The following is a 21,379-nucleotide window of genomic DNA, read 5'->3' on the forward strand; positions in this document are numbered from 1 at the left end:
ATAATGGGGGCACTGACAGTAGATAGCAAAGAAGTGAAGACTTTGTGCCTTGATGACATTTTTTTCTCTTCTGGGTTTTCTGTAAGGCTGAGTAGAGGCGATAAATATTAGTAGAAGAAGTTTCTGAGAACACAGAGAAAGGTGAGTGTATCTGAGAAACAGATGCTAACTGATGCCAGCCCCACATGAGGGGTTGGATGGAAGACAGGTAGGAAATTCAGTACAGAAGAGCCTTCCTTCTCAGTGAGCCCTATGGTTGACACGTGGTGTAGGTGGGGGTGGGGAATAAGTCAGGGGACAGGTGTGCGACAACTTGTAAATTGCATGGGTGAGCTGGGTTTAGTCTGGAAGACATTTAAAGATACTGGGCAAGCTGATCTGACTTTTTATTCACCGTTTACTCTTGACACACCAAGACAATTGGAGCAGAAGGAGGAAGATAGGGAGAAGGTTGTCTCGTGGCCCAAGTAAAAAAGGGCGAGGGTCTGGACCAAAGAGGAAAGGAAAACCAATAAGGTAGAGGGGCTGCTCCTGGTGACAGTCTTGGTGGCTTTGAAGGGTGGGGTCAAGGATGACACCCGAGGGGTCAAATATGGGAAAAAAGTCAACCGTAGTGACATGTTCCATAGTAGAAGAGAGAAAAATAGAAGGTAAGGAGATAGGGTAGAATGAAATGTTTGTTATTTCGAGCCAAGGGGACAGCACTGTCTTTTTTCTGAGCAAGGACCCCAATGACTTGTGTTTATTCTTTTCCTAGGAGAGATTTTGGGCTTCACAAAATGTTACCTGTGACATTCCACCAGCCTGACACATATGTTCCGAGTCAAGAGACTATGGATTTACTCACAACGTATAAACACGATTTTAACTACCTCCCTACCTGTCCAGTTGGCCTCATCAAACCTCGGGACAGTAAATTTCCAAATGGTGACAAGATAATGCAGTATCTGCCTACTTACAAAGGTGAGAGAAGGATTAACAAGAGGTCAGGCCAGGTCTACAGACCCGACATGGGTATATGCACATCACCTTAGGGCAAACCTGCAGGCTAAATCCAGCTAACAGTCTGCTTTTGTACAGATGGGAAGCTAAGAATGGCTTTATCATTTTCAGTAACTGAAAAAATTATTTCAGGACATGTTGAAAATTACAATAGTTGAAGTTCACCATTGGCGGGTACATTATGTTGGAACATGGCCATATCCATTCTTTTATGCATCTGCTCTAACTGCTTCTATGTAACAGTGGCAAAGCTGGGTGATCATGGCCGAGGCTCCACGGGTGGCAGAAATGCAGAGTATCTTGACCTTTTAGAATATTCTTTACGATCCTTGTTTGACTTGCCTTTTGTTTGATTCTTACAATGGGGAATCTGTTCAAATTGAAGCTAATTAGGAATCTACAATTTCCTTGTTTTCATCCAACTACAAGAAATTTGAATATAACATACAGAAAGTGAATGCAGTATAGTTACATAGATCAGTGCATTTTTACTGTACACACAGTGCTTAGCCAAATCTATACCACATCTACAGAAGTAGAACATGGCCATCGTGGGTTTTTTCCAAGCTGGGTATTGAAGCCAGGTCCTCCCAAATGCCAGACAAATTAACTGAGCTACATTTCTTGCCCCATTATACCATATCATAGCAATTTAATACCATAAATTAGTTTTGCCAGTTTAAAATTTTTATGTTCAGTTGATTTATTCTTTTGAAAATATCTGTATTTTAAATTGACACATAATAATTGTACCCATTTATAGGGCATGAAGTGGCATTTTAATAATATGTGCACTGTATAAAGTTTTCAAAAAGTGTATTTACTTTTAATTTATGTATTTAACTTACTTTTGGTTTGTGTATACGTGTGTATCTGTGTTGAGTATAAGGCATGTATAGGTATGCCCGTGGACTCCAGAAGGGCTTTGTATCTTTCAGAATTGGTGTTACAGGTAGTTGTATTGCACGGATGCTGGGAAATGAACCATGTCCTCTAAAAGAGCATCTCTCTAGCTCCCACTTTTAAGATTTATTATTATTTTTCTGGTATGTTTTTTTTTCTAAGTGTGATATGCCAGAAACACAGACATATTTGCATCTCTTCACAGTGCTAACATTTATTGAAAACCAAATCATAAGCCACTCTGGATTGATTGGTTGCACATGGCCAATTTGTCTTGACTTCCCTTTGAATCTGGCCAGAGAAAACACAGTATCTTTTATTCCAATCCAACTACGACTATTAACTCTCAGGTCATTCATTACATATCACCTGGCAATTATATCTTTATGTAGGTTTCAAAGGGGCTGCAAAAGAGCTAAAGATGCCATAGATTTCAAAGAGGCCTTACAGGGGCAGGGAGCTGTTATAGATGCAGAGACTCTCTGAAGGTGGTTGATACAGTATTAATCAGCCCAACTGAAGAGCTGCTAAAAGGTCTGCAGAACTGAGCTGCAGTGATGTGGGAGCAAGGCAGTAGAGGCCAGGTGTGCAATTGGGTCCTGATGGAAGACTGGATGGATGGATGGATGGATGGATGGATGGATGGACAGACTGGGAGATTTAGTTGACCTCATCAAACTGTGGAGGCCATCCTGAGCTTGAAGTCCAGGAGAGAAGTGGGAGTTCGCTGTTGGTGGAACTCTTGAGGGACATTCTGAGTGGTCAGATGACAGGTGTGTGGGGCCATTGTCATTGGAGTGTTATGGATTCTACTCCTTTTGGTGTTCAGGTAAGGGCATTACACTCTTTGCTTATCTTTATATGTTTGATAAGTTCTTAGGTCTGTTTTTCTGATTTAAAAAAATTTACTTAATTTTAATTTATGTATATGAATGATGTACCTGCATGTATGTATGCCCATCTTGTGGGTGATGGGCACAGAATGTAGGTGCTCTGAATGAGTAGCCAGTGTTGTTTACCATGGGGCCATCTCTCCAGCCCCCGATGTAGTTTTAGTATATCCATGTGCTCCCATGTTCCAGGCTACTTTGGTAAGTTTATAGGTGGCATCTTTGTACTTTGAAGGAGAGGTTGTCATTTGTGTATCTTGTCTACTTGTGGACAGTTTGTGTCTACAAGGACAAGAGAGTACAGAGTCACCCTCTGTCTTCCTCTGCACTCAAAATGGAATCAAGTTCTGCTTTGTAAAATGCCACCTAGGGCAAAGAATAATCCTGAGTGCTACAGTTTCAATCAGGGTAGCACATTTATATTCTCAAGCACCTCTTTAGGGTGAAAACACTCAAAATCATCTTCATGTTTGCTTTTTCTTTTAGTTAGCATATATTAACTGCACAAAGAAATGGGGTTCATTGCGACACTTTTCATCCACGTATCTCACACTCTGACCGTGATCATCCCCCTCTTTTGCTACCCTCCCCTGGCCATGCCTTCTGTCTCCTACTAGGTCCTTGACCTCTTCCAAATAGTTCCCTTTCTTTTCCTCTAACATTTTTGAAATCTGCACGTTTTATTTGGTATCTGTTACATACTAGGCATGATATAGGAGCATAATGATCACCAGCCTTTGACATTTTAGGAGAAGGACAAGCTATGCAGTCCTGACGATTGGGGACATAGTGCACCAGTCCACACTGGAGACACACAACCACAAAGCCTGAGGTCAGAGAGTGAGAAGCTGGGTTTATCACCAGTAGCTTTCCATGCTTGTGATGTACACCGTTGTCCCAAGTAAACAAGCTAAACAGCTCACGTGGGACACTATGGAGGTCTGTGGAGGCTGTATCAAAGGTTTTTTTTTTTTTTTTTTTTTTTTATTATTATTATTAATCAAGCCAAGTGTGCAGGCTGGAGGTGGCAGAGGAGATGGGAGGCTGTAATGATGGAAGAATCTTCCTGAAGGGGCTGCGATCGATTTGTCAGGGAATCCGCAGGATTGCACGCTCTTCGTTGTCCAGGAACTGCTCCGGAGATGACTTGCACTCTGCCTGTTTCACTTACTGATCTTGTGTGTCCCCTTCTTCTGTTCTACAGCCACCTCTGTCAAGCCGTATTCTGAATGTTGTTATAATCCAAAATGCTCCTCCTACGAAGGGTTTGTAAATCCTGGTATCCTATCTTTCTGGCTTGCTTTCTTGTCTACACTCATGACTACAGTCCTCCGTATTGCTGGAACTTTTGGTTCATTGACACTTCGTCCCTTTCTCCACCATTAGCCGTCCCTCTGTCTGTCCTTCCCCATGTAGCTCTGATATTTCACTGCAGCTCACTTTTCACCAGTGTCTCAAACTTTCTCCCTTCTCATGCGTTGTTGCTTCCTCTAGCAGAATGCCAACCCCACCTCTTTATGTTGCACTCGAGCTTGGCTCTGACCTTTCATCTCATGTCCATTCCGAACCTTCATCTGAGCCACAGAGCCTTAGAAAATTAGACCTTGCCATCAGCTCATTAAGTCCCTGGGTTGCTATAATTCTAAAGATACTAAATCTTTACCATCTCCTCTGCAGCTGTGTAGGTTCTAGTACCTGCTTGCCTGGGCCCCTCCACTTCAGCCTCTAGTACCTTTCTCAGTTCCCTTCTTACCTTTTCTGCCAGAGGACACTGTCAATGTGGTTCCTCTGTGGGGCATACCCTTCCTCCAGTAATGGCTGCAATGACATGCTGTCAGAGGATTTCCTAGACCCCCAGGGTAACCCAGCACTTGTAATTATTGTGTAGGCATGTATTCAAATGTTTCCTTAGATAGACCAGAAGTTGTCTGTCTGTCTCTTCAAGAAATTACTTTGTATTTTTTACAATTTGTTTTAGTTTTTATATTTTGAGATAAATCTATGCATAAGTCTTGCTATGTAGACTTGGCTGGCCTAGAACTCACTATTTAGACCAGGCTGACCTTGAACTCATAAAGATCTGTCTGCCTCTGCTGTGCTGTGCTTAAAGGCATGAGTCAGCATATCCAGCTAATTTTTTTTTTACAAATTAAAAAAATAAAATAAAATTAGATAATTTTCCTTCTACATTTCCTTCCTCTAATTTCTTCTACATGTTTCCTACTACCTTTCAAATTAATGGTCTCTTTTTCTTTAATTATATATTAATTAATTATATATTTATTATATATCATTTATTGTATATTAAATTACATAATACACAAATACAACTTGATGAGTCTGGCAATATACATAATATCCATATATGTCCACCTATACATATATGAATGATTTTTCAGGGCTGACAACTTGGTATGGAACAACCAATTAGGTGGCACCTCCCTAGGGACAATGATTGTCCCTCGCTCATTTTCCATTAGTTGTTTGTAGTTTTGTATTTAGGGCTGGGGCTCAGTGAGCTTTCCCTCTTCTACATTGGCATGTCCATTGCTGTTGACATTCTTCAGGTCTTATTCAGGCAGCCATATTGTTGAAGTATCCTTGGTGATGTCTTCTTGTCATTTCTAGGAGAGACAATTCTTGCAGCAGACTTTCTGGTCCTCTGGCTCTTATCTTCTACCCTCTCTTTTGTGATATCCTCTGATCCTTAGGAGCAAGAATCATGTTGTAGTTGTATCAGTTGGGGCTGGCTGCCCCGTGATCACTTGCTTTCTGCTTTTTAGGCAGTTCTGGCTTTCCATAATGGTCTCTATCTGCTGCAAAGAGAAGCGTCTGGGATGAGGACTGGAGAGTCTGTTTATCTGTAGGTATAAGGATCAGTAATTATACTGGCTTTGTAAAGTGGCTGTAGTAGGTTCTCCTCTTAGGATTCATGATTTCACCTCTGGATAGTTGGCTAGATTTCTATTACCAGGCATGACAATCCCTCCTGGGAGAGGACCTTAAGTCCAATTAGACAGCTGTTGATTACTACCAAGAAGTAAGTGCCACTATTGTGCATTTAGGGATACCTTGCCATGCTGGTCATTGCTTGTGGTTCATAGGCATCACAGCTGGGTAGAGATATTGGCTCCTTCCCTCCATTGGGAGCCTGCATAGGACCTTCCTAAACTGTGAAATCTAGCTCTCAGTGTGGAAGCTGTCTCAGTGTGGATTGGAGGGTCCGATCCAACTCCAATCCTCTGACTCTAAAATATGTATGTTTTTAGAAATAGGAACCCAAAATCGACTCTGGGAGGCAACTAAGGGAAACAGAAATAGCCTGTATTGTTTTTAGGAATCTCTTGGACTTCCTTAACCAGTTCAAAAGGAGGTTTCTCATGCCTGGTGCTAGGGTTTCTGAAAGATAGTCTATGGCTTTTGGTGGGCGGACAGCATTATCACTCTATACATATACATACATACACACACACACACATATATATATATCACAAATGTACATACACTTATATGCACTTTTAAGTAAATATAAACTGTGATTCCCTATGATACTTTCAAGCATTCTGTTATCTATCCTCCCTCTGTATCCTTCTGTAATGATCTCTCTCCTCACCCCTAAATTAAAGCACCCCTCCATCTTCCTACTTTCCCTTTGCGCCCCCTACAACTCTTCCCCAACCCTATGGTCCCTTTTTCTCATCTGATTTTTGTGGTTATTCTGGGTTATGGACCTATCTCTGATGATTTAGAGCTAGGAACCACAGATAAAACATGTGACATTTGTCTTTTTCTGAATTTGGAAAACTTAATATGACATTTTATTACCACCCCAATTTACCCAATTAAGAAATAATTTCCTCACTGGCATGAACACTGGCCAATCTGATCTGGGCATATGCATATATACTCATATAAATTCTCATACACATATATCCGCATATATCATTGAGACAGTCTTCCTAGAAGATTCTATATTGTGTCAAGTTGACAAATACAAGTGACCATCACAGCTCCCTCGCAGCGCAGTGTTCAGATGCTTTACAAGGGAGTCAATATAATCAGTGCATCGTAGGGCTGCATGCGCCTCTGTAGAGTGTGCTTAGTTTCTGTTTCAGTCAGTGTCTACCTGAAGATGGAAATGGGGTATCTCAGAACTTGGGGAAACAGAACAGCTGAGCAAAAGTGGAGCGATCAGAGGAGGGCAGTAAGGCACTCTGACAGGGCATGCTCAACAAAAAAGTCTCCTTGCCTCTATATGCTTTGTTGGGTACCTTTGCTCTCCGTGAGGTATAGGTTTTGCAGAGGAACTTACTGCTCAGTGTAGTTTTCTTGTTCTTATCCTATGCACTGATAGGTCTGGGGATGCAGACTGTGTCTTGCTTTTCTTAGGCAGTAGCAAGGATGGAGAAAGTCCTATGGTGTTATTAAACAAACAAACAAACAAACAAACCCAAACCTCTTCCCTACTGCTCCAACAAACTATCCATTCCTCAAAATAAGTATACAGAAATTATAAAAATAAATAGGCTTCAGTCTGTTCTAACTCCAGCTTTCCTATATGTCCCATTGTCTATTCAGTTCCATCTCAGACTACCCCTATAAAACCATAGACATTCTGCTGCTGAAACAAACCTTGGCTTAGTAAGAGGTCCAGGCTTACTTCTTTACTATTTCCCCCTTAACCTTTGGACGCCTGTCAACTGTAGCTGGAGAGAATCCGATCCTCGTTCCAGGATGGTATTTTGTTGTCTCATACAGGTGACAGGAAAGGAATAAAGAGCCCGAGTGAGTTCCCTCCAGCCCTTTTAAGGGACTACTGCATTCACGAGGACAGGGCCCTCAAGACTCATCACTTCTCCGAAACGGCCCCTTCTCTTTATATCACTACAGTGGAAACTAAATTTTAACATTTGCGTTTGGAGTGGAAGGTGTGATTCAAACTATAAAAAGCACTTACGTTTTTAAAAACGTGAGTAGTTGATTTGATCTCCTCCGTGACACCATGGCTTCCAAAGCCATACCTAGTCTCATCCTTTTAGCACAGGGACCTACCTCAGCAGAGGGATGTAAGGGAAGACCAAATGAGTGGATAGTTCTGAACCACTGTTTACAGCACTCTAGATGACAGTCTGTGCTCCAAATAACTATATTCAGATCCCCATCCTGTCAACTACTGCACAGGTCCCAGCCAGGAGCAGGAGTGAGGTTTGGGGAAGGCGCATGGCATTTACCCCGCCCTTGGGTCAGTCCTGAGCCACTTTCCGCACTATACCCTAGCTTATTTCTTGGTTTATTGGCCCTAGGGTGACTTTTGTGAAATTTGCTGCTTTAGTAACTCTTTCCCCAGTAATCTATACAATTTCTGACCATATATTACTGTCTGACTTTCCAAAGAGGGCTGTCAAGGACAGAAACTGAAGACCAAATACGTGCATTTCAATGCTTGCCATTTATAGTTTGCTGATATATTTTGTTCATTTTAGTTCTGGGAGGGAAAAATATTTAAAACTTTTCTACTCATGACTAGTATATTTATTGTGGTGAAAAGAAGAAAAAAGAAAGGGAAGGAAGAAAGAAAGAGAGAAAGAGAGTAAGAAAGAGAGAAAGAAAGAAAGTAAGAAAGAGAGAAAGAAAGAAAGTAAAGAACCCACCAATAATACATGTTCAGCAGCATTTGGTTGTAATTTGTGACATTTTCAAAACACCGGGCAATTGAAAAGATGGAGAGTGTAATTACTTGATGCTCAGCTTTGGGCTCTGCTCAGGTTTTTTTTTTTTTTTTTTTTTTGGATATTATTATTGAGTAGAATCCCCTTTAAAGAGGTTCTTGCCAATTACCCACATGACACTCTGGCCTTGAAGGGCTTTACTGGTGTGTGACTAGTTTGTCATGTGGAATTCTGAGGTTTGTCGGGGCCTTGTGGAGGTTTTTTTTTTTTTTTTTTTTTTTTTTTTTTATATAGTTGCTAGGTGAAGGAAGTCAGGATGCTGAATAATAATGTGGTTTCAACTATGTTGTTGGTGATCAGGAGTCCCATGAGGCAAGTTTGAGCTTAGGAACCTGTTTTCTTAACACTTCATCCATCAGAGGAGAGGTCCAGAGAAGTTCCGTTCTCCTCACCCTTAAGCATCGAGGCAGTGTGATGGTATCTACAGGTAGATGCAGCATTTCAGGGCCGCCCGACGTGCGGTGGGTTGAACATGTGGTTTGTATTCAGCAAGATGGTTCCTGCTAAGGCCCCCTAATGCTTTCAAGATGCTGATAGAGCCATTAATGGCTCTTGGAGAGAGATTAGATTTTCAATTAAAACGAAGCCAGTTTTGAATAGCTAGTTGATAGTATTACTGGCCTAACATAAACTTAGGAGTATGCCTTGGGGGTGGGGGTAGAAATATTGAGTTTTCTGGAGTGGTAGAAGTTTAGTAAACCTCCTCTCCCCAAAAGCAACAATAAAACTTGACAAAGTGGTAAAATCAACTGTTTTGAGACTCTGGAAAGCAACCAAAGAAAGGCACAGGACAGATGGAGAGAAAGCTCTTATTCAGAGACAAGATTGACTTAGGAACAGTGGGCGTTGATGGGGTTTATCCTAGAGTGGCTCCTGTCAGCTCACCACCCTCCTCCCCCAGTCCCATTTGTGCAGTAGCTTTGCTGGGGCAGGGGAGGAGTTGGGGGAGGGGCAGACAAAGCAGCAGCACTGTTAGAAGGGTCTTAGTTGATTGTAACAAGAGTTTTGACACAAAAGAAGTTATATAATGGGAAAAACCATTCAGAGATAACAACCTGTGCAACCAACCCTAGGTTTATGGGAATAATGTGAGCAAGGTAACTAGATGTATGAGAACTTTCCTAGGGAGATGCACACAGAGGACCCTGATAAACCCAGATAGCCTGGCTATCTGATAGGTTGTTTCTGTAGGCCAGGCTGTGTGCTGTTTCAAGAGCCATCAGAGGAAGGGCCTTTCTACCTATTCAAGTGCTCTGGCTGAATGTGAGGCCTCATATCTGTGTGTTAGAGACATGGGGAAAAAACCAGTTGGGATTTGTAAAGCATGTGATCTCTATACTCTCTAACTCCCCATAGATGCACCTCATTGATTTGAGGTGCGTGAGTCTAACCATCAATTTCTGGCTAGCTATGGAGGATGAATTTCAGGAAGTGGATTTAACAGGCAACACACCAATGACCACACACTGCAGAGGAAAAGAGTGGAATGGGTGCAAGGGGTTCCAAATAGGAGGAAAGATAAGAACTACTAATGGAGGGCGCATATATCATCTGAGGCACTTTGTCTCTAACGGAGAGGAGGAGGAGGGACAGGGAGAGAGAGAGAGAGAGACAGGGAGAGAGAGACTTCGGCCAGGGAGTGGCACTAGCAGGAGGTGTGGGCTTGTTGGAGTAGGTGTGTCACAGTGGGCATGGGCTCTAATGTTCTAGTCCTAGCTGCCTGGAAGCCAGTCTTCCACTAGCAGGCTTCAGGTGAAGATGTAGAACTCTCAGCTCCTCCTGCACCAGGCCTGCCTGGATGCTGCTATGCTTCTACCTTGATGATAATGGACTGAACCTCTGAACCTGTAAGCCAGCTCCAATTAAATGTTGTCTTTATAAGAATTGCCTTGGCCATGGTGTCTGCTCACAGCAGTAAGACCCTAACAAAGATACTCATAAAGTAGCAAGGACCAATACAGGGAAACCATAGAGTAAAATGAAAGGTCCAGAGTGGGATAATAACTATTTTTTTTTTAACTTAAGAAGTTTACCAGCAATGTTGAGTTGACAGAAGCATCAGTTTAACAAAGGCAAATAAACTTTATTCAACCTAAACATAAAAGAATTAAAAAATAAACAGAAACTAAGAGATTCGAGAAAACCTTCAAGATTAGAAATGTACTCTTAATGGGAGCCTCTCCACCCCAAAAAGAAGGGATAGAGGACAATTAAAGAATTAATTGTGTAAGTACTCCAAACTTGTGAAAAATTTACCTGTATAGCCAAGAGGCGCTATGCAAATAGTATAAACATGAAGAGATTCTTGCATTATTGTCAGACTAGAAAAAAAAATAAAGACAAAGATTTGGAAAGATTCAAAGAGACATCTCATGACACAGAGGGAAATGAGATTGCTACCCAGGGTCACAGTAGATTCTCTTTAGAAATAACAAAGAACGAGACAATCAGTGGGTTGACATATTGAAATGCTGAAAAACATCAAGAATTTATTCAGAAATGGTAGGCAAAATGGTGTCTCCAGATGAAGACAGGGAGGCCCTATCTTAGAAAGTCCTTATATGAAATCATTAGGCCCAAAGTAAATGATACCAGACAGAATGCAAGTCTACAGGCCTTGAACTTGCAACAGTCCAGCCACCCTCCTGCCTCAGTTTCCCAAACGTTAGTATTAGAGATATAAGCCATCACACTCAGCTACTTTGCTCTTTTTTTACTCTTAAATTTTAATAGTCAACTCTATAACAAATTATGCAATGGGGAATTTAAGGAAGGTAAGGTGTAAAATCAGAAAGTCAAATCCAAACCTGTCTTAAACTCAACAGAAACAAATAACAAAATGAATCCAATCAACCACATAAACCAAATGTGTGTACATTGGAAGGGAAACAGGAGGGCTGGCACAGTAGCTCAGCAGGAAAAGGTTCTGGGCACCAAGTCTGTCATCTGAGTTCAATCCTGCACATGTGCCCCTCAATAAGTAAAAATGCAATGAAAATTTAAAATAAGGATGAAATTATCTATTTTCAGAGAATACAATCCTGTGGATAAGTCTGGAGAATCTTCAAAAACAAAAATATAACTAGAACTAATAAATAAGGCCCATTGAGATGGCCTAGCTGGTAAATGCACTTGTCACACAAATCTAGGGAACCAAGTTTGACCCTCGGATCCTGTGTAAAGATGGAAGGAGAGACCAATTCCATAGAATCGTCCTCAGACTGCACATCTGCTGTGGCACATGTGCTCACATGTACACAGTGCACATGCCCATAGAAATAATAGGACCCAGATATAGCTGTCTCTTGTGAGACTATGCCGGGGCCTAGCAAACACAGAAGTGGATGCTCAGAGTCAGCTATTGGATGGATCACAGGGCCCCCAATGGAGGAGCTAGAGAAAGTATCCAAGGAGATAAAGGGATCTTCAACCCTATAGGAGGAACAGCAATATGAACTAACCAGTACCCCCTGGAGCTCGTGTCTCTAGCTGCATATGTATCAGAAGATGGCCTAGTTGGCCATCAGTGGGAAGAGAGGCCCATTGGTCGTGCAAACTTTATATGCCTCAGTACAGGGGGACGCCAGGGCCAAGAAGTGGGAGTGGGAGGGTGGGGGAGTGGGTGGGGGAGTATGTGGGGGACTTTTGGGATAGCATTGGAAATGTAAATGAAATAAATACCTAAAAAAAAAAAAAAGAAATAATAGGACTGAAAATCGAGAAGTGATGCATTTGTTTGTCAGGTCAGTCTTGAAGAGTAGTACATAAATCAATTCCATTTCTATATATTGGTCTTGAAAACCAGCATGGAATTGAAAGACATCTTTGGGGCTTGGAAATACAGCTCGGTGGTAAGGGAGTGTTAGAGCACGCTCAAGGTCCCCTATGTGGTTCCTAGCATCACTCATACACAGAAAATGTTACCCTAAGAAACTTCAGCTATGACTTACTATAGTCAAATTGAGAGGAAGAAACAGATTAATAAAGACATGAGATTGAAGTAGTAACAAAAAGTTTTCCCATAAAGAAAACACTAGGAATCACAGATTCTCTCCTGCATTATCCCGTATCTTCACAGAAGAAAAAGCACTCCAGTGCTCTAATTAGTTTGTAGTAGGAGAAAGGAGCGCTTCCAGACTCATTCTGGGAAGCATGCAGTAGCCCGGTATTAAAGCCAGACTAGGATAGAACTAGAAAAGAAAATGGCATCAGTGACCCTTATGAGCCGAGATTCAGATGTGCCCAACAAAATACTTCAAGTTCAGTTCAACAGCATATTACAAAGAATGCGTCAGCTTCATTTCAAGGACAGTACTTTGGAAGTCATGTGGTAGCAAGTATAATTTAGCACACTCACAGAATAAAGATCAAACACCTCAATGTCCAGTAACTTAGTCTTTAATAAACATGAACATCCCTTCTTGACCCCCCCCCCAAAAAAAAAGAGGTACCATTTCAGAACAGTAAAGGCCTCCTGTAACATGTCAGTAGACAATACGTTGAGTGTTGAAACAATGCATTTACTCTAAGTTGAGGAAATGCAGAAGACAGGGTACCCATTCCCCCCAACTCTTACTCAGCACAGGAATTGACATTTTAGGATACAGAAAATGTGGTACATTTACACACTGGAGTACTACTCAGCTATTAAAAAGAATGAATTTATGAAATTCCTAGGCAAATGGTTGGACCTGGAGGGCATTATTCTGAGTGAGGTAACCCAATCACAAAAGAACTCAAATGATATGTACTCACTGATAAGTGGATATTAGCCCAGAAACTTAGGGTACCCAAGATATAAGATACAATTTGCAAAACACATGAAACTCAAGAAGAACGAAGACCAAAGTGTGGACACTTTGCCCCTTCTTAGAATTGGGAACAAAACACCCATGGAAGGAGTTACTGAGACAAAGTTTGGAGCTGAGACAAAAGGATGGACCATCTAAAGACTGCCATATCCAGGGATCCATCCCATAATCAGCCTCCGAATGCTGACACCATTGCATACACTAGCAAGATTGTGCTGATAGGACCCTGATATAGCAGTCTCTAGTGAGACTATGCCAGGACCTAGCAAACAGAGAAGTGGATGCTCACAGTCAGCTATTGGATGGATCACAGGGCCCCCAATGGAGGAGCTAGAGAAAGTATCCAAGGAGCTAAAGGGATCTGCAACCCTATAGGTGGAACAACATTATGAACTAACCAGTACCCCAGAGCTCTTGACTCTAGCTGCATATGTATCAAAAGATGGCCTAGCTGGCCATCACTGGAAAGAGAGGCCCATTGGACTTGCAAACTTTATTTGCCCCAGTACAGGGGAACGCCAGGGCCAAAAAGTGGGAATGGGTGGGTAGGGGAGTGGGGGGGGGGAGGGTATGGGGGACTTTTGGGATAGCATCGGAAATGTAATTGAGGAAAATACGTAATAAAAAATATTAAAAAAATTGACATTTTAGCAATGGCTGTATGGCAAAAAGCAAAAACACTCCCCTAATCCTCACAAAACAAAAGAACAACAACAAACAAAACAATGAACTAACCAAACAAAACACCCAGGATGAAAATCAGGAGGAAGTAAAACTATGTCTATTTGTAGATGCTAGGATTCTATAATTTGATTATCTTAAAGATTCAAACAAAATACTTTTAGGCCCAGAATATTCAACAAAATAGTAGAATACAAAATAAAAACTAAAAAATTGTGGCTTTTTATCATACCAGCAATAAACCTGGTGAAAAAGAAGTCAGGAAAATAGCTGCATTTACAAAAGCTTCTAAAAGAATAAAATAAACCTAACCAATTAGCAGAGAGAACCATTTATAGAGAAATCAATAAAACATCAAGGAAACTGACGAGCATCTGTGAGATGGAAGGGCTTCCCATGGTCACGGATCAGTGGAATTCACATTGCTAAAATGGCTACCATTATCAAAATACCTGTGACCTTCTCAGAACTTGAAAAGAACCTTCTGGAATGGGTATGGAAACAAAGAATACCTGGAGTAGCTGACACAGTTCTAAACAGAAGAATAAAGCAGCAAGCATCTCAGAACCTGCTATCCATCGCACTATAACCACAGGAGCAGAATCCAGTAGTGTCTAGGCATCAAAATAGACACTTAACCAATGGGGGTAGATAGAGATGAATACCCAGAAATGAGTCTAAGACCCTCTAGACATTTGATTTTCAACAAAAGTACAAAGGAAAATGTATCCTAGAAAAGAGAGCTTTTAAACAAATTATGTTGTGAAAATTGAATAATCAGATGCAAAAGATTGTTCTTTCTAGTCTCTCTCATAGAAAGATTTTCAAAACTGATGGAAGACCTTATAAGAATACCAAAAACTTTGAAAACATCAGGCTAAATAGACTTACTCTCAGCTGTGACTGAATGCCTGACAAAACAACTTATAGAAGATTTGCAGTCCATCATGATGGTTTTATACCCCAAAGTGGTTAGGGTTAGGGCTAGGGTTATGGTTCCTATGGTAACTCTACCTTCAGCGTTTTGAGAAACCTCCATCTTGACTTCCAGACTGGCTGCACAAACTTACATTCCCATCGGTAATAAACAGAGGTTCCTAGTCTCCTACAACCTTGCCAGCGTTTATCATTTGTTTTCCTGATAATAACTTTTCTGCCTATGGTGATATGGAACCTTAAAAGTTTGAATTTGCATTTTGATAATGGCTAAGAAGGTTAACACTTAAAACATATAATTGACCACTTTATTTCTTCCTTTGCAAACATTCTATTCAGTTCATTAATCAATTTATTGATTAGATGATTTACTTATTTGAGTTTTAATTATTTTGCAGTTCTTTATGTATGCTAGGTATTAGTCCCTTGTATGATATGTAGTCAGCAATGAATTGTGTGTGTGTGTGTGTGTGCGTGCACGTGCGTGTGTTTTACTCTTTAGGTTATTACTTTACTCTGGTGTTTGTTTCTTTTGTTGCTTGGAAGTGTTTTAGTTTATTTAATCCCCTTTGGCAATCAATAGAGTTATTTCCTATGTCATTGAAGTGGTGGTTAGGACATCCTTGCTCTTCCTGCCTTCATGTTGAAGTGTTTTGTTTGCATTTTCAAGGATTAAGGTTTACATTAAGGTTTTTGATTTTTTTGTGCAGTGTGAGAGATGTGGATTTAATTTCATTCTTGTGCTATGGAAATCTGTTTTTTTCTAGCAGCATTTGTGGAATGGACTCTTCTTCGATGCATGTTTTTGAAAGTTTTGTCAAAAATGATGTGGCTGTAACTATGTGCATTTATTCTTGGGTCTTCTATTGTATTTCATTGGTTGGCAGCTGTGTTTTTGGACAAGCACCATGCTGGTATTTCACAAATTGCTGTATCTTCTTTATAAACTTCTCCCTGATTAATGTGCAGTGCTCTTTTAATTTCATCTAATTTTGAGTTGTGGTAATTTTGTCAGATGTCAGAATAATGACACCGGCTTGCTTTTTGGTTGGGGTTTGCTCCACAGATTGATTTTCATCCTTTGACTTTCTTTCAGTCTCTGTATCTTTATCAATAAGGCATGATTCTTGAAGACAACAGAAAGTTGTTTTTACACATGAAACTCAAGAAGAACGAAGACCAAAGTGTGGACACTTTGCCCCTTCTTAGAATTGGAAACAATCACCCATGGAAGGATTACAGAGACAAAGTTTGGAGCTGAGACAAAAGGATGGACCATCTAGAGACTGCCATATCCAGGGATCCATCCCATAATTAGCCTCCAAACAATGACAGCATTGCATACACTAGCAAGCGTTTGCTGCAAGGACCCTGATATAGCTGTCTCTTGTGAGACTAGGCCGGGGCCTAGCAAACACATAAGTGGATGCTCACAGTCAGCTACTGGATGGATCACAGGGCCCCCTATGGAGGAGCTAGAGAAAGTATCCAAGGAGCTAAAGAGATCTGCAACCCTGTAGGTGCAACATTATGAACTAACCAGTATCCCGGAGCTCTTGACTCTAGGTGCATATGTATCAAAAGATGGCCTAGTCGGCCATCACTGGAAAGAGAGGCCCATTGGACACACGCACTTTATATGCCCCAGTACAGGGGAATGCCAGGGCCAAAAAAAAAAATGGGAATGGGTGGGTAGGGAAGTGTGGGGGGAGGGTGAGGAAAATATGTAATAAAAATATTATGAAAGGGAAACCTACAATAAAAAAATGAAAATTGTTTTTACTTTTCTAATCTGGTAGGTTGAGGCCATTTACATCTAAAATGATTGAGACAAGTTTATTACCTCTTGGTGAGTTGTCTCTCTCTCTCTCTCTCTCTCCTAGGCTTGCCTTGAACTTGTTATGTAGCTAAGGATAATCTTGAACTACTGATTGTCTTGCTTACGCTTTCAAAGCACAGGCAGCAGATTGGCACCACCACGCCTGGCTAATTTTCACAACTTTGTTGACTGTTTTTCAAGTTGCTCAGATTTGTGTTTCTTGACTCTGGACTACATTAGTATCAGGGATGCTGGTTTATTGTGTTAGACATGCTAGACTTCTTTCTACCTTTGTAAGTCATTTATCTCATGAAATTTATTTTATTCTGTGATCCATGATTGAGACTGTACTTATTCTCTCAATATGTATTCCTTTAACTCTTCTGCAGTGGTGGCTGTGAACTCTTTTTAATTTTTGGTTTTGAAGAAGCCTCAATGTCTTCAACCAATTCTAAAAGATAATTTTCTTGTACATAGCATGCCTGGTTGACTGTTACTTACTTTCAGGGGTTGAAGTATGTATTAGTCCATGCTTAGAAAGTTGATAGCTTTGAGTTTTACTGACCATAGAACTGATGTTATTCTTATGTTTCTGCCTTTGTGAGTTGGTGTTCTTCTCTTACTAATATTGGGGTTTTTTTTGCTTTTTTTTTTTTTTTTTGACAAGTTGACTATATAATGTCTTGGGGATGTAGTTCTATTGGGGTTTTATATGCCTCTGGTTTTTGAATGCACACCTCCTCCAAAGTTTGGAATGTTTTTTGTTGTAATTTCACTGAATGGTTTGTGAATTCCTAAGCAGTAAAGTGTTTGGCTTCTTCTAACATATGGATTCTTAGGTTTGTTCTCATGATCCTATCTTAGAGGTCTTGGGCATTGTGCTCATGCTGATTTGTTTATTTGTCCGTATTGACATTTATTTGATTATAGAAAGGTTTATTTTTACTTATGTAGGTGTAAGTCGCTCTCCATGTGTGGTGGTCCATGGAAGTCAGAAGAGGGAGTTGGTGCCTCTGCAGATAGTTACAAGTGGTGGTTGTGAGCTGCCCAACACAGGTGCTGGGAACTGAACTCTAGTTCTCTGCAAGAGCAGTAAGCACTCTTAAGCACTGAGCCATCTACCTCTCCAGCCTCCTTATTGGTATGTCACTGCATACTCTGTCCTCCATAAATTATATTGTTTCTTTCACTTGGTTGAGTCAGTGGGTGTACTGGCTAGTTTTGTGTCAACTTGACACAGCTGGAGTTACCACAGAGAAAGGAGCTTCAGTTGAGGAAATGCCTCCATGAGATCCAGCTGTAAGGCATTTTCTCAATTAGTGATCAAGGGTAGGCCCCTTGTGGGTGGGACCATCCCTGGGCTGGTAGTCTTGCTTCTATAAGATAGCAGGCTGAGCAAGCCAGTAAAGAACATTCCTCCGTGGCCTCTGCTCAGCTCCTGCTTCCTGACCTGCTTGAGTTCCAGTCCTGACTTCCTTTGGTGATGAACAGCAATTTGGAAGAGTAAGCTGAATAAACCCTTTCCTCCCCAACTTGCTTCTTGGTCATCATGTTTGTGCAGGAATAGAAACCCTGACTAAGACAGTGGGTAATTCTAATTAAATTCCTCTATTTGTTTACACCCTTCCTGGTCATTGATAAATTTTTATCATAAACCTTAAAAATTATTTGGCATTTTATTTATTTCAGTTCAATAGTTGAGTTATGATCTTCTGAAAAAGTCATCTTAGATTGTTTTTTATTTTCCACGTTTCTTATGTCTCTGTATTGTGTATGTCTGATGGTTTGATATGACTTCTGAATTTGTGGGGTTCTTCTTATACAGCCTGCCTTTGGAAGCTTAAACCCCAGAACCACTCAGTGAGGAAGAAGCAAACCATGGTGACAAAAAACAACCCAGCACAGCAGATGCCTAAATACACGCATGTCACCAATGATTGTAGGTGTGAGGATGGCCGCTGCTGGGTTATGTGCTGTGCAGTTAGAAACTGTCCAGGGTAGGAGTGGGAGTAGTAAAGGAGTGAGGTAACGGAAGGAGATGGAGCCAGCGGAGAAGCAGCAGCAAGCCTGAATAGACAAAGGCAGAAAGAAGACAGGAATGGAGAAGAGAGGAAGAGGAGAAATGAGTAAGAGATTAGAAATGAAAAAATGTAAACAAGAAAAGATTTCCCAATAGTAAAATAGTTCCAAGCCCAAGTTAGATAGATGTCGGAGGGGGATAATAAACAGGAATGTAAGAGTTGTAAAGTAGTCAGGTTGTAGCCGATGCCTCAGTGGTTTATTGTGTTTGCTGCTCTTGCAGAGGCGCACGGAAGCACACAACCACCTGTAATCCCAGTCCTAGGTGTCTGACTCTGTCTCTGGGCCGCCATGGCTCCTGCACCCATGTGCTGCACACACACACACACACACACACACACATTTAAACACAAAACCAGGTGTAGTGGTGCATGATGTTAATCAGCACTTGGGAGGCAGAGGCAGTCAAATTTCTGTGAGTTCTAGGCTAGCCTGGTCTACAAAGTGAATTCCAGTACAGCCAAAATACATAGCCCCCTTCCCATTTAAGTAAAAGAGAAAAGGAAGTCAAATTATGGTAAAGTAAAGATACTACTAAATGCAGAGATGGGGAAAAGCAGTAAGCACAGAGGCAGAAAGAAAAAGAAAAAGATGAAGAAAAAAGTTGTTGAAGAATAGGAAAAATATGCAGAAATGAAATGAGAATGAGATGAAGGTGTAGAGAGTAATAACAGCAAAACCAAAAAGTCTGAAAAAATACAACAGTCAAATCCCTTTAAGCATATAGAATGAAAAAATAAGTTGAGGTGTGGGAGCATCTTCTTTCTGGGGTTGAGAACTGGGGGCAATAGTGATAAGGATGAAGGGTGGGGCTGGTCCCTTCAACTTGATTGGTCTTTCCTTTGGTTTATACCACTGTACCGAGGTTCTGTAGGGCACAGGTCTGATGTCTGCCAAGCTTGTTTTTACTGTAACCATTTTCCTTCTTTGAGTATGAGGAGTCTGTGCACACTTAGTTTTGTACTCTGTGGCTGGACAAGACTTTCTTCCCCCTGAGAGCCTGGTGACTGTGTTAGTTGAAGAGTGTCTCCCAGCCGTGTCAGGAGTATGGAAAGCAGGCACAGTACTATGATGACGTAGGCTGCATACTTCTCAAACTTTGATGGCCTCTCACAGGAGGGAATGTTGTTGGTCATCCATGGATAACCCCTGAAACTGAAGAGTGCTTGGCCTTTACAGCATTGAAAACAGGCAGATGGTGACTCTAGACTGTGAAGCACTTGCTGGCCTCAGGCTCAGAGTTATCCCCCTTCAGAGTAACTCTGTTGATGAGGCCTGCTTGTGACCACTGAGGGAGGGGCCATCTTTCTCTTGTGCTTCCTAGCCTGAGCTACCCTTCCCGTGGCTTGTGCCCTTCAGTCTGTCTGTTCTCCATAACTGTCTCTGGGCCTTCCCTCATCTAGGGACTGTGGCAGGTCAAACTGAGGTTTCTGAACTAGTGGATATTCCTGGACTCCAGGATAGCTAGTTTTGCACAGTGGGCTTCTCTCTCAGTTCACGACTGCCCTCTGAACCATGTGACTTGACAAAATGGAATTTCTGTTGCTGACTGGAAGGGCTGTAGTGTCAACAACACTTGTAACAACTGACTCCTGATGGCTGTGAGCTTGTCTTGAGGGCAGGACTGGCTTGGCTTCATCTGTTTTACCTTTTGATAGTGCCCCCTCCCACCCCCAGATCCATGTCCTTCCCTTCATGGAGCTGCTGGGCTGAGGCTAATTTTGGTTTCCTTCTCTGCATGGTGCTGTAGCTTTGGCTCTGTCTTTATTTAGTATCCTTTGGATTCTTTTATAAGTGTCCAAAGCCTTTCCTTGATTGAATCTCTGTGATAAAGTCTCTCTCTTTTTTTTTTCTTTTTCTTATTCTGAATCTCTCTCTTGCTGGCACTCAGGAAAGCAGCATCTAGTTTGCTTTCTGGGCCTGCAATCTCTCCTCCTCACATGTCTGCACATTAGGAAAGCTGAGAAAGGCTTAGAAGCCTTCCTGTCTACCATGCTTTTGGTCTGTTCCCAGTGTTCTACATCTGCCAACCACACCCTTCACCCCACAGTTTCCACAACCTCACCAAATAGAACCACCAGATATACATACATGAAACCTTAAAGCAGAGATTCTCAATCTGTGGGTCACAGCTTCTTTGGGGGGGCAGTGTCAAAGAACCCTTTCACAGGGGTCACCTAAGACCATTGGAAAACACAGATATTTACATTGATTCATAACAGCAACATTACAGTTAAGAATAATTTTATGGTTAGTCACCACAATATAAGGAACTGTATTACAGGGTCATATTATTAGGAAGGTAGAGAACCACTATCGTGGAACATAACACACCATAACAGGGTATGTACAATAGGATCAATGGCCCGTCATATGCTTGTATGAAATGGTTACAATGGAACCCAGCATACTGTACAATCAGCATGTGCCAAAAACAAACCCCAGAACAATAGCATCAAAAAACCCAAACAAACAAACAAACAAACAAACAAACAAAACAACCCAGAAATGTGTGATGTTACAAAGGTT

At 41.3% G+C, this 21,379-nt stretch overlaps 1 protein-coding gene across 1 annotated transcript in view; it reads left to right on the forward strand.

Annotated features, from left to right (window-relative positions):
• The window catches only part of Saxo1 (stabilizer of axonemal microtubules 1), a 106,897-nt gene that overhangs the window by 82,649 nt on the left and 2,869 nt on the right, over window positions 1-21,379 (forward strand). Inside the window, exon 3 of the mRNA XM_021160759.2 lies at window positions 758-963. Within this exon, the coding sequence (XP_021016418.1) occupies window positions 758-963 (206 nt within the window). The remainder of the gene's footprint in view (window positions 1-757; window positions 964-21,379) is intronic.

The sequence above is a fragment of the Mus caroli genome, unplaced genomic scaffold, assembly GCF_978045245.1.
Source record: "Mus caroli unplaced genomic scaffold, Mus_caroli_1 scaffold_6, whole genome shotgun sequence".
In the NCBI taxonomy this organism is placed as follows: Eukaryota; Metazoa; Chordata; class Mammalia; order Rodentia; family Muridae; genus Mus; species Mus caroli.